The sequence below is a fragment of the Mercurialis annua genome, linkage group LG7, assembly GCF_937616625.2.
Source record: "Mercurialis annua linkage group LG7, ddMerAnnu1.2, whole genome shotgun sequence".
NCBI lineage: Eukaryota > Viridiplantae > Streptophyta > Magnoliopsida > Malpighiales > Euphorbiaceae > Mercurialis > Mercurialis annua.
Genome location: NC_065576.1, coordinates 5,179,481 through 5,192,442, shown reverse-complemented (window position 1 = coordinate 5,192,442; position 12,962 = coordinate 5,179,481). Strand labels below are relative to the sequence as shown.

The window sequence follows — 12,962 nt, the reverse complement described above, 5'->3', positions numbered from 1 at the left end:
TCAAGGCCGGCTACTCCACATGCCACCAAAATCCAATAGTAACTAGTTCACCCCTTTCTTCATCTTTTCCACTTTATTAAATCAAATCGAACCAAAAAAAATCTAGCTAAATTACATTAAAATTGAAAATAAATTGGTCGTTGAAAGAATATGGGTCGATTCAGTTCATACTTTTAAAAAGGTTTGATGTTTAGAATTAGATTTGTTTAAATATTTTAAAAGTTAATTTATATAGCCAAATAAATAATTAAAATATTTAATTTCTTTTATATTTAATATAAATATATTTATAATTCAAAAACGAATATGAATTATATAACTATATTTATACACAGTATATTAATTATCAATTAAATAAATAACTTTCACATGCAATTTTTCTTTTAATTTTTTTAGTAAATGCATTTATTATTTTTTAAATGCATGCATAAATAGATAGTTTAATCATGAAAGTTGAATTAGAGATTATTTATTTATTTAATATGAATCACTTAGTACTTTTGAAAAAAAATATTACTAGGTAATATTCACAAATTTATTTATTTTTTAATTATTTGACATTAAAATCTTAAATTTAGTCTTTATTCTTTAAATATAGCTAATGAATAATAAGTTAGTAAATTTCATTCAATTAAAAAATATGCTGATAATTATATATAAAATTTTATGAGACAATACTTTTTTAATATTCAAACTAATTTTAAAATAATAAAAAATAATTTTTATACCAAACCAAACCTACCAAACAGTTTGATTTGGTTTGATGTTGGTTTGAAGTTTGATCCTATATATATTTTGGTTCATTTCAACTTGAATATTTAACAAATTTTAGGTTGGTGGATTTTGATCGATCTTAAATTGAATCAAACCTACCAATCAAAGCCCTATTATCATCTTAAAATCTCTCTTCTTACTCTCCATCTTCTGCTTTCTTATTACTACATGTTTTAAAAATTGTAAAAAGAACAAAAAAATGTGAAGACAAATCATACACCCATTTCATAGCCAATATTCCTTTTGTAAATCACTGTTCATATAATTCTAAAACTGAAAAATTCTGCAATCCTGAAGTTCTTTTGAAAAAAAAAATCTCAAAACTGTAAAGCTGAACTGTCTATTTTAGTAAGATTCATTTGCAGAAATTTCTTGCTTGAGTACCTTATGTCTCCATTTTCATCCCCACAATATTGATTCGTTTCCCAATGTTAATATACCCATTAATAGTCCGGTCTTTTTCCATCTTCCTGGTATAACATTTCTCATCTATTCCTACCAAATTTTGTATTTTTTCTCCATATGATGCAATTCAATGAAACCCCACCACAACCTTTGCACCAAATCCCTCCATTTTCAAAGCCTACCATCATGAACAAAAACCAGACACGTCCTTGGCCTGGTTTTCCGACATCCAAAGCCTTAGGTAATAACAATAGCAATGGTAATAACAATTTTGGTGATGCAAATTGCATGGAGCAGCTTTTAGTTCACTGCGCCAATGCTATTGAGAGTAACGACGCAACTCTAGCCCAGCAAATTTTATGGGTTCTCAACAACATTGCACCACCGGACGGGGACTCGAATCAGAGACTAACTTGCGCTTTTCTCCGAGCTCTCATCGCCCGTGCGGCGAAGTCCGGTACGTGTAAACTACTCGCTGCTATGGCTAATTCTCACTGTAATAGTATTGATTCCCACAAGTTTTCCATCATTGAGTTCGCTAGTTTTGTCGACCTAACCCCGTGGCATCGATTCGGGTTCACGGCAGCTAACGCTGCGATACTCGAGGTTATCGAAGGGTTTTCGGTTGTTCATATTGTGGATTTGAGTTTGATGCACTGCATGCAAATTCCGACTCTTATTGATGCTATCGCGAATCGTTTTGAGGTGACTCCGTTGATTAAGCTAACAGTTGCTGATTGTACCGAAGATATACCGCCTATTCTTGATCTTTCGTATCAAGAACTCGGATATAAATTGATAAATTTCGCTAAATCGCGTAATGTAGCTATGGAGTTTCGAGTTGTTGCTTCGAGTTATGTAGACGGGTTTGCTTCGTTAATCGACCAGCTTCGAGTTCAGAATTTAGTTTATAAAGAAACTAACGAAGCACTTGTGATCAACTGTCATATGTTGCTCCATTATATTCCTGAAGAAACTATTAGTACACCAAATTCTTATTCTTATGCTTATCCTTTGGAGTCATCTTCATCTCTTCGAGCGATGTTTCTGAAGTCCCTTCGGAGTTTAGACCCGACAATCGTTGTACTAGTAGACGAAGATGCGGATTTAACATCCAATAATTTGGTGAATAGATTAAGATCAGCTTTTAATTATCTATGGATACCTTATGACACGGTGGACACTTTTCTTCCGAGAGGAAGCAAGCAAAGACAATGGTATGAAGCTGATTTATGTTGGAAGATTGAGAATGTGATAGCTCATGAAGGTCTACAAAGAGTCGAGAGGCTCGAACCGAAGAGCAAATGGGTTCAAAGGATGAAGAATGCGGGTTTTCGAAACGTTTCTTTCGGAGAAGAAACGGTTTCGGAAGTTAAGAGTATGCTTGGTGAGCATGCAGCTGGTTGGGGATTGAAGAAGGAAGAAGAAGATGTTGTACTTACTTGGAAAGGGCATAATGTTGTATTTGCTTCTGCTTGGATTTCTACTTAATTAATTCAATTATCTTTTAGATTTTCTCAATTTTATTCATCAATTTAATATTAACCTAGCTCATCTTTTCCTTTTTCCTCTTTGAACTTTAACTAGTCTTGCATTTTTCTTAGTACTATTAAAGGTTAGATTTTCTTTTTTGGTATATGACCATGAAGTGTCCTAAACGGATTTCAACTATAAAACAACACTTTTAAATCCACTCGAGCCGGATAAGTCCGTTGCGGGAGGACTTAATTAGCATTGATACAATACAAGTCCACAACTTCAAGTGTCTTTCAGTACGCGAATATCTACACAAATAAACAGAAAGCTCAAAAGGTTTAAGACTTGATATGCCTAATAATTGCTTTAAATTCAATGCTTATGTCAAATGCCAATGAAGTTCTTTGAAGAAATAAATAAGTATAGTAAGTAAAAGTGTATAAAGTCTTTGAAATATCTTATCCTTGTTTAGAGTACGAAAATGGTATATTTATAGAGCTCTTTGGAGCACTTTTCTACTCTAATGGAAAAATATCATGGCTTAAAACCTGCTACTAGGGTAGTGCCCATGATGTTGCGCAATTCAAGCATAGTGAAGATTTGTGGCAGAATCAAAAAAATTGCAGTTCGAGCTAAATGACATTTGATCATTTGTTCCGTTTCTGCCTTTTCGACAGTCCGGATTTAACCTCCCTCCCACCATGACTTATACTATAAACCATGTTTATGTAGGACAATTTAACAGTCCTAAAGTAGCCAGTTTGAGAAGAACAGAACAGTTGAGTGTGCAGTCATGCATTAATGTTGTTGAGAAGCAAGTTGGTTTGCATTTGCATACTGGGTAGCGAAAGTTCTTGTACGGCAATGCAAAATTATTTGATTTTCATTTGGCCCAAGGCTAATTATTCATCTTTGACTGAGAAATTAGCAGAATCGAGAACTTTAAAAGGACATTACATGATATAGTAGAAAAGTGAAAATATATATGAAAATAGACATCTTTTTAAGTTTGTAAAAGTAGATTTTGATTTTTGTAAATTTACTATTTGCTTTAATAGATATTAAAAATAGTAAATAAGATAATTACTTAAAATTATAATGTTCATAATTATTTAGAAAAATATGAAAATAATTCATTGTATAATTCAATCAAATTATAATGAAGTCCGAGGACTCAATTGTAAAAATAATCTAATTAAGGACCCATTATGAATTTTGCCCTCTAAAAACCAAAACCGGATGTACCCTCCGTTTACCGTTAACCAAATAGTTTGTCGGAGTATTAGAGTACTATTTGTGTGCATGGTTATATTCTTTCTGACCCAACCTATTGAGATGGATACAATCCTGAACTGACTTAAAGTTTTTTATTTTTTTTTATTTGTACCCAATCAGCTTAAGGTTGAAATAAGCCAATCCAAACGCATTTAAAATCAGTATATAAAATTAATATTTTAAAATCAAATTAATGGCTGAATCGGTTTGCACGGCACAACTGAATTGAACTAATTAACTATAAAATAAATATATTCATACATATGATATATGTATATTAAAAAATTATAAAAAATACTCAATTTCTTACTTTATTTATAAAAAAGTATTTCGTGTTTCAAAAATTTATTTTTTCTTTATTTTGATATTTTTATCTATATTGTCTAATGCATTAAGATCGCGATACACAAACAGACGCACATGACTCAAAGTTTATAAAAATATTATGTGTAACTTTTTTTAAAAAAAATCATGTAAAACCGTTAGAAATCCTTTCAAGAAACGTTTTTTTATAAACGGTTGCAAAGTACATTTTTAAAAATCTATTGAGACTATTTTAGAAACGGTTGGAAAACTTTGTGTTTAGAAACTTTTTGATACTAATTTTAAGAAAACATGTTGGAACGGGATTTTAAGCGGAAAGCAAATTAGCACTTTACAGCATTTTAATTTTTAAATTAAACCGCATTTCAATTTTTAATTATTTTCAAATTAAATTCACTTTTAATTTCTGATTAAATTCAACTATTCAGTTAGTTTTGATCACTAGAACATATAAAATAAAACCATCAAATCACACTCGCAAAATCCTAAAATTGTACCCTACGAATTTGATGCAAGCCACTTGAAGAGGTTAATGTCTTTTTTTCTTTTCTTATAGCAGGAGAAAATAATCGAACAAAAACGGAAGTACAAAACAGCTGCAGCCGCTATAAAAACACATGTCAAACCACACGTGCGCATTGACTGAGCTGACTTAAGGAAAGAACCTTCTAACTAGTCTTTTTTTTCTTCGATCCTTACTTGCCCTAATCTCTCTTTGTCAAACTGATCCATTACTTGCACTGAATCATTCACCCAAACTTCAATTCACTTACTCAATTCTTCAATTCAGGTATTTTTTTGTTATTTGTCTGTTTTCTGGGTATGTCTGAATCGCTCTATTTTCTATCCATTTCGCTAATTTTGTAAATTATGAATTATGGATTAATAGGAGCTTGAATTTGGTGCTTTTGTGTGTTTTTTTAATGTTGAATTAAGTTTGGGATGGGTAATTTTTTGGGTAGTTTGGAACGTTTGATTTGGTGCATATTTGATTGAATTGTAGGTGTAATTAGTGTAATGAAGTTAAAATTTAGCTTTAGAGATAAATTCCTATAATATGGGTAATGGGTTTGTCTGTTCTGGAATATAATTTAGTTACTGTTCTACTGTTGGCTTGAATTTGTGTAAATTGAATTGCTACAAATTGATTACTGTTTCATATTGAAGTTACTAGATATAAATTTTGCATTTAGATCTTTGATAAATTGAGAGTTTTGCTTATTATAAAGTATTAATGTGCAAACATATTCTATTGTATTATTTTGGTTTTGTGATGGGTTTTTGTCTAAAATGATTGTTTTGTTTGAACAGGGAGGATTTCAGTAATAAAAATGCCGGAAGATCGGTATTTTACCCGGATAAATACATTAGAGATTAAATTGCAGATCAAGAAGAAGCTTGGGCATCAAAATGCTCGGAAGTACTTTGATCTCCTCACGAAGTTTTTGACTCTCAAGATTAGCAAATCCGACTTTGACAAACTCTGCATTGGTATAATAGGGAAGGAAACTATTCGTCTTCATAATCTTCTCCTCAGATCGATTATCAAAAATGCACATTTTTCGAAGATTGCCCCGTCGAAGGAGGCTAAAGCTGAAAATGTCTTAGGCGTGAAAATGCCTAACGGATATCATAAAGGTAGTATACAAACCTTATGTAGGGATGTTCTCCAATCTCCTCGTAAGGGAAGGTCACCACTTAGTGAACGAAAGTTGAGGGATCGTCCTAGTCCTCTTGGGCCACATGGGAAAAGTCATAAAGTTGTTACTTTGGAAGATTCAATCCCAAAAAATCAAGAACAACAGAGTGCTACGGAACTGCTTTCATTAGGCAGCAGACCACCCGTCTCTGTTGAAGATGGTGAAGAAGTTGATCAAGCTGCCGGAAGTCCAAGCATTTATAGTAGGAGCCCTGTAAGAGCTCCACTTGGCATCACTTTAAACAGTAAAGGGATGCGAAAAGTACTATGCAATCCATTGGCATTTCCTTATCCTACGGAGACATGTCATCATAGCGGGCAATTGCCTGATACAAATTCTTTAAGAAAAAGGTTGGAGCAGAAGTTGGAAATGGAAGGAATTAAAGTTTCAGTTGATTGTGTTAATTTGTTAAATAATAGCCTGGATGTGTACTTGAAGAGATTGATAAAGCCGTGTATGGATTTAGCTGGATCAAGATCTCTACAAAAACAGACTACCCAAGGACATGGCTGTGCTATACCCGGTTTGAATGGGATGTGGCCCGTGAGATCTTTACAAAAACCGAGTGGGTCCATTTCAGCATCTATGCTCGATTTTCGATTAGCAATGGAACTAAACCCTCAGATTCTTGGAAAGGACTGGCCAACGCAACTTGAAAATATTTGCTTTCGTGCATCAGAATATGAAATAGAACACTAGTTCAAGATCTGGTGGGATGGAAAGCTGCTGCAATTAGGATGTCGGTGAATTCCCTTATGACAGATTTAACAGTACATAGATAAGAAATATCAAGCAAAGTTTTGGATAAAGTTGATTAGATTGTATATAGGCATTTGGACGAATAATTTAACGTGTGTGTGACATGGTAGAGTATAAATTGTTGACATGTAAGAATCTAGCTATCCCAAATTGGTCAGTTATCTTTCAACTCATACTACAGTTGTTTAATTTATTAACTTTGTGAATAAAGATAAATTTTCAGTTTTCATTCATACAGTTGTTTCTATCCTTGTCTGATTAATTCTATTGAATTTATGCGGTTTGTCAATTTACTGTTTGGATTCTTTCGTCTTTCTTATCTCTTTTATGTCTAACCAACGTCACATTATCTTCATGTTTTTAAATCTGCATCAAATTTCTATATAAGAGTGCATATCTATGTGCCTCTCTCACTATGTGGGGAGTTCATTATGCCATTGTTGCGAGATGTGTGTAACTCTGCAATTTCTCATAACAGCGCTGAAACGGTTCATTAGAGTTTAGACCATTGAAACATATCCATTTTATGTGTGATATGCGTAATGAATCACAGGAATACACTTATGCACTTCACGTCTTCTCCTTCAAACACCCGAGTCTCAGCTCTTGCTCTCTGATGAAATGTCAGTACCATAAAGTAAAAGAAAGACGAGAAATTTGTAATACGACAGTTTAGGATCTTGAAAGTCAAACCCATCCATATGATGGCATATTGTTTGTGAAATTTTTGATTCTTCATCCTTATTTGCTAATTGACAGCTCTGTATAAAGCTGTTTTTTTTTTTTCGTTTGCACTCAGGGAGGTCAGTTTTTCGCTGGAGGAGATCCACAAGCCGAAAGAAAAAGCTGGTAAACTAATGAAACTACGGAAGTAAAAGAAAACTACAATGATTCGATGGAGACATGCTTGCCTATCATATATTGTTGTTACATGTATGCTGATACTAAAACTGCCTTTTGCTAATGGTTTGTTCTTGTTTTGTGGTTAATGGCGATAGTCTTGAAGCTGCTGCGAAATGTTTGTCGGTAATTTTCAGGCGAGGAATGTGATCGGTGAGGTTCTCTTACAAGTAAATGTTTGTTGAGATTCTCTTACAAATGCGCAGTCTTCAATATGAGGTACACCTTCTCACATGCCCATCTGCTGCAACTGCAAGATTATCTGGTACTTGAATGGTTCAAAACACCATGTTTCTTTCAATGACTCGGCCATAAACTTTTTTTCTTTTAAAAGTATGATGCCACGTCATGCGTCTTGAAAACACAAAAATCAACCTCAATTTGTTATATTTCAAAATTCTAATAATAGATGCTATAATGAATATAAATACAAAAATCAAAATCTTTAATCAAATGAACTAACTAAACTAATCAAATCTTTAACCAAACTTAGTAGATAGGTTAACCGGTTAATGCCATTTAACTAACTGTTTGATCACCCCTACTTGATTTGGTAAGAAAGTCCGGAAGAACACTGAATGTCCTAATGAAATTCTTTGTGATCGTCACCTAGCCGTAAGTTATCAGTTGTCTCGAGTTGTTCTCCATTCCTTCCGACATAATTTTTTCCCTTTAATCGTTTTATGCGTCCTCTTTTTCAGTTTTTTCTCGTTACATTTATTTTCATTCTGGCATTGTATTATATATATAAGTTTAACACAGTATCTAGATAAGTTTTCTTAATCATTCCAGCTGTCTCTTGTTTGATAGTGATTAATCAATAATCATCTCCTAAAATGACATGTTACTAATAATATTTCAGATAAGCTTGTCAACAACACTACTGATGTGGACTACCTGTACAATTTTCTGATACAATAATATATGCTTAAGATACAATTACCACTGTTTTTTTTCTTATACAATTACAATGGTCCGACCAAAAAGTGCTTTTAGAATCTTTTATGAGCCAATAATTTAATTTTATAAGATATTTTCTCTTACTTTTCTCAAACAAATAAATGTATTTTGGCAGTTGCTATTTCTTTTTCATCCAATTATAATGCCGAACACATTTAATATGGTTGCAAAGGAGAATATGCTTTTTTGTTTATTGCATTATTCCATGTGCATCCTTCAACAAATTATTTCTTTTTTCTTCCATGAATAAATAGAAAATAGAATTTAAATAAAAGTGACAGTCTGAAATCCAAAACAAATTGCATCATTTATTCCCATAAAATAAACATATTATTTATTCCACCCTTAGAAATGATCAAATTTACAATTTAAATTCCCTTTTTTAAGGTGTGTGAAAGTGAACAAAATCTGAAATTGCTATTATTTTCAAATACTTCAATTTTAATTAAAAACTCCACAATCTCGACGAATATTCCCATTCCGACCAGTCTTGACTCCGACCCGGCCCAGTTTCGTAATTGCAGCCACAAATGCATTTTGAAAAGCCTGAGAGTTTCCGGCCCATGCATCAACAGTGGGCTTGGACTTAGGGTCAGTGAAGAGGACTTGGTCCGAAGTGAAAAGGCCCTTGCCTTGCTGGAGATTTTGGAAGTACACGTTGTCAAATTTATTGGGTGTGTTGGGGTCCATGTTGATGGCTATCCTGGGGTCCACATTTTTTGGGCACATCTGCTGTAGCTGAGTTGCGTAGGCCTTGTTGAGTGTGGGGTCCACTGGGTTTGAAGGGCTGAAATTGTATATTCTATTGGCGAACTTGCTACAATGAGAAAATCCAAGGGTGTGTGCCGCTGCGGAAAATTGAAATTGTTAAAACCAACGATAGTATAGTTCATCTTTGACCATCACAGAAGTGTAATTTTTAATAGCCACAAAAGGTTTAATTATAAATTTTATAATTATAATAATTTAGACGGAATTTTTTTTTTTTTATAATTTTAAATTGAGAAATGTTTAGGTGAGTTCACTGTTTGTAGTATCATATTTTTATCAAAAGGTTCTTCGGTGTTTCGAATTATAAAAATTAATAATTCATATTTTAAATTGCCAAATCCAAACGAACAAGTTATCACTCAAAGGTACACACGGTGGGTAGCAAACTGTCAAAATCGTGGGTTCAATTTCTTCCATAAGAATTTGCCTTTCCATAATTATCAAAAATAATAATTGCTAAATCTGAAAATCCGTTTTAAAATTATTAAAAAAACTAAAATTTGTAACTTTTTGGCAATTACTTTGAGAAAAAACTCTTTCTAAGTCATATATATATATATATAATTTGATATATATGTTAATCATGAAATACTAAAATATATTATACTCAACATTCGCATGACTCGTCAATATTTCATTTAAAAAATTGTTAAAATTTTAATTCAATATTTAATATAAATATTTCGATGATCGTGTTATAACTTAATTAAGAAATAAAAGTAAAATAATTATACCCTTTATCTTTGTAGTAATTAAATATGCTTTTTAAAATAATTGATTTTTTTTAAATTTGATGCAATTAAAAATTTAAGAAGATCAATGTAATTAAATTTATTTTAAAAAAATGTAATTAATTTATTTTTAAAAAAATGTAATTAAATTTATTTTTTTTTAAAAAAATGTAACTAAATTTTACTCAATAATTTTTCGAACTTACCAAATATACGTGTCAAATGGGACCTACAAAGTACGATATGCATCTTATAATAGGAAACACAATAACATCAGTTGACTAAAACAAAATCGTATTTAAAATTCTCATTTCATAAAGGATGATCATCATTTTTCAATTATTAAGTTTGGAATATTTAAATTGATCGAAGTCCACACCACAAGACATCCTTTGTCACAAACCATAAATCTATTAATTAATTAATCATGTTATAAATAATGTCATGTATAAGTATAATAATACTTTTGTGGTAAACTTATAAAAGCATATTATAAAATGACATAAAATAAAAATGATTACTAATTAATAACATACCTGAAAGAGCAATCATGTCAGTTTGGGAGAGCCTATTAGCAGCAAACAAAGAATTAAGCTGATTTAAATTAAAAGTTGGCTGAGGCAATTTGCCATTAACACTAGCAGCAGTTGAGCTTAGACCATCCAATCTTCCTAATTCAACACTATATGCTGGTCCACCTGACTGCAATTTTCATTCATATCAAGTTAATTAAGCAACTTAATTAACAACTAATTTTCCATATATATGCTAAAATTTATGAAATTTTTAGAAAATTTAGAAATTCAAAGTTAATCACTTCTAATACAAAAATAGATAGCTTAAAATATAAATTCAGCACTAATTGAGTTAAAATATCAATCTATATTGCACGAAAATTTATCAGATTCTTAGTTTTGATGAAATTTTGTATTTATGCTCTATTTTTTTGTGATAATTTTCTTTTTTTAGTCATTTTGGAGTTTACATTTTCATGCAATGTACTGTTAAGTATTTTTGAAGCAATTGATTTCGGGATCTCTAAATTGTCGCCCTATTTTAATTTGATGATCAAATTTTGATTCGTTTTCTTTTGGTTACTGGATTTTAATTTCATTTCAACCAAAAAAAAATTTAGATAAAATTGCATACATGACAATCATTTTTTGCCTATATTTTCCATGTGGCAATTAGTTTTTACTTATTTTTGTCTGACAATTTATTATATACTTTAATTTCAGCGGGAAATTTTTAAACCAAATTATTCATATGTTAAAAAATTTCAGCCAAAAATAAATAAAATTGACCGTTACACATGCATTTTCCGACAGAAAACCTCAGTTGAAACATAACTAAAAATTAATAATCAAAATAAAACGAACTAAAGTTTGATCACCAAAATTAAATAAAGCAATAGTTTAAATATATCTAGAATCAATTAACCGTAATTATTCTTGTAAAAGGTAATAGAAGAAAACTGACCAGAGCAATGACATCTCTAGTTGCCATGGCTAAAATGTCAGCACAGGAAACTTTATTTCTGCAACCGGCGACGGCATCCACCGCAGCTTTAGCCTTGACCACCGTGTCAAATCCATCTCCGGCCAGCGACAAATTATCAGGATGATCCTTCTCTGCTTTGTTATTCGATGTGGACGCAACTATAACTGAAGCATCACATCCCTACATCATATCAATTCATGCAAAAACATACCAAATTTTAATTACTTTTTTAATAATTATATATAAACTAATTAAATTTCTCAAACAAATAAAAGATTTAATTTAAAAACCTGGACAAAGCAATCGTGGAAAAAGAGACGGATGGTAGCCGGAACAGTGACAAAAGTCTGCTGAAATTTCTTTTGAACTGCACTTTTTACTATATTTTCCACATTTGGACAAATATTTGCATAGTAATTCTGTTTGAGTTGAGCTGATATTGTATGATCAGACAAGAAAAAGAAACTGAGAGAAATATAAAACACAAGAACAAGATTGAAACGACGACACTTCATCATCAAAAGCACTAGTTATTTCTTTTGATATTATTCTCAAAAAGAAAGCTTAAGCTTAATAAACTGAGTGAGTATACTATTTTAGATAACATGTGTATATATATAGTAACGGGGTTGGCCATCAAAAAATCAAACCGAAGTATACAGAAGTTGTAAGAATGGCGGTTCGGTCATTGCGAAAATGTGGTTTGGTTTGATTTCTATTCTTGCAATTGTTTAATTTGTTTTGTTTTCGGTTCTACTTGAACAATTTTAAAACTAAAATAACTAAAGAGCCGAATAAAAATCTAATGATAAGTTTTAAGAAATTTAATATAAATATAAACGTGTACATTCACTGATAATTATTTGATATATATGTTAGTAATTATATATGAAATTATTTTTAAGCAATAATAATTTAGTGTTCAAATAAAATTTAAATAAAGAAAAAATATTCCTAAAAATATTAATAACCAAAATAAACCAAACTAAATAAATTAAATAATTCAGTTTAGTTTAGTTCATTTTCAATTTGAACTTGTACTATTGTTATTTGGTTTAGTGCGGACATTTTGATAAGTTTTGATTTGGTCAGTTTCAGTCGGTTAGATATTAAATTAAACCGATAGATGCACATCAAGCCATATGCAGGTCTCACAATTATAATTTAGTGATAGAAACGTTATAATTAAATATGAGAGTCTCACCTTCGATTTTTTAGTTCTTTTAAAAAAGTTTAGAAATGCATTATAGTTGGATTAGAATCTTTTTTGACAGCCAAAACATGCATTATTATAAAGACTAAATGTAATAGCATGAAAAAGACATCGATGACATGGCCGCCTTTGTTTTCTTGCGCAAATCTCTTTCTTTCTCTTTGTCCAAATGAT

At 31.3% G+C, this 12,962-nt stretch overlaps 3 protein-coding genes across 3 annotated transcripts; 2 read left to right on the top strand and 1 right to left on the bottom strand.

The window, feature by feature from the left end:
* The first annotated feature begins 938 nt into the window (after nucleotides 1–938).
* Nucleotides 939–2,702, top strand: LOC126654694 (scarecrow-like protein 32). Its single transcript, XM_050348638.2, has one exon. The coding sequence runs from the start codon at nucleotides 1,297–1,299 to the stop codon at nucleotides 2,668–2,670; it is 1,374 nt and encodes a 457-aa protein (XP_050204595.1). The 5' UTR covers nucleotides 939–1,296; the 3' UTR covers nucleotides 2,671–2,702.
* A 2,115-nt stretch (nucleotides 2,703–4,817) lies between these two features.
* On the top strand, nucleotides 4,818–6,946 carry LOC126654720 (uncharacterized). The gene is made up of 2 exons (XM_050348675.2): nucleotides 4,818–5,044; nucleotides 5,566–6,946. Exon 2 carries the CDS (start codon nucleotides 5,586–5,588, stop codon nucleotides 6,651–6,653), a length of 1,068 nt encoding a protein of 355 aa, XP_050204632.1. The 5' UTR covers nucleotides 4,818–5,044; nucleotides 5,566–5,585; the 3' UTR covers nucleotides 6,654–6,946.
* A 1,910-nt stretch (nucleotides 6,947–8,856) lies between these two features.
* On the bottom strand, nucleotides 8,857–12,168 carry LOC126654515 (peroxidase 51-like). The gene is made up of 4 exons (XM_050348401.1): nucleotides 11,866–12,168; nucleotides 11,555–11,755; nucleotides 10,612–10,777; nucleotides 8,857–9,421 (listed from the first exon to the last, which is right to left on the bottom strand). Exons 1-4 carry the CDS (start codon nucleotides 12,091–12,093, stop codon nucleotides 9,015–9,017), a joined length of 1,002 nt encoding a protein of 333 aa, XP_050204358.1. The 5' UTR covers nucleotides 12,094–12,168; the 3' UTR covers nucleotides 8,857–9,014.
* Nucleotides 12,169–12,962: the final 794 nt, after the last annotated feature.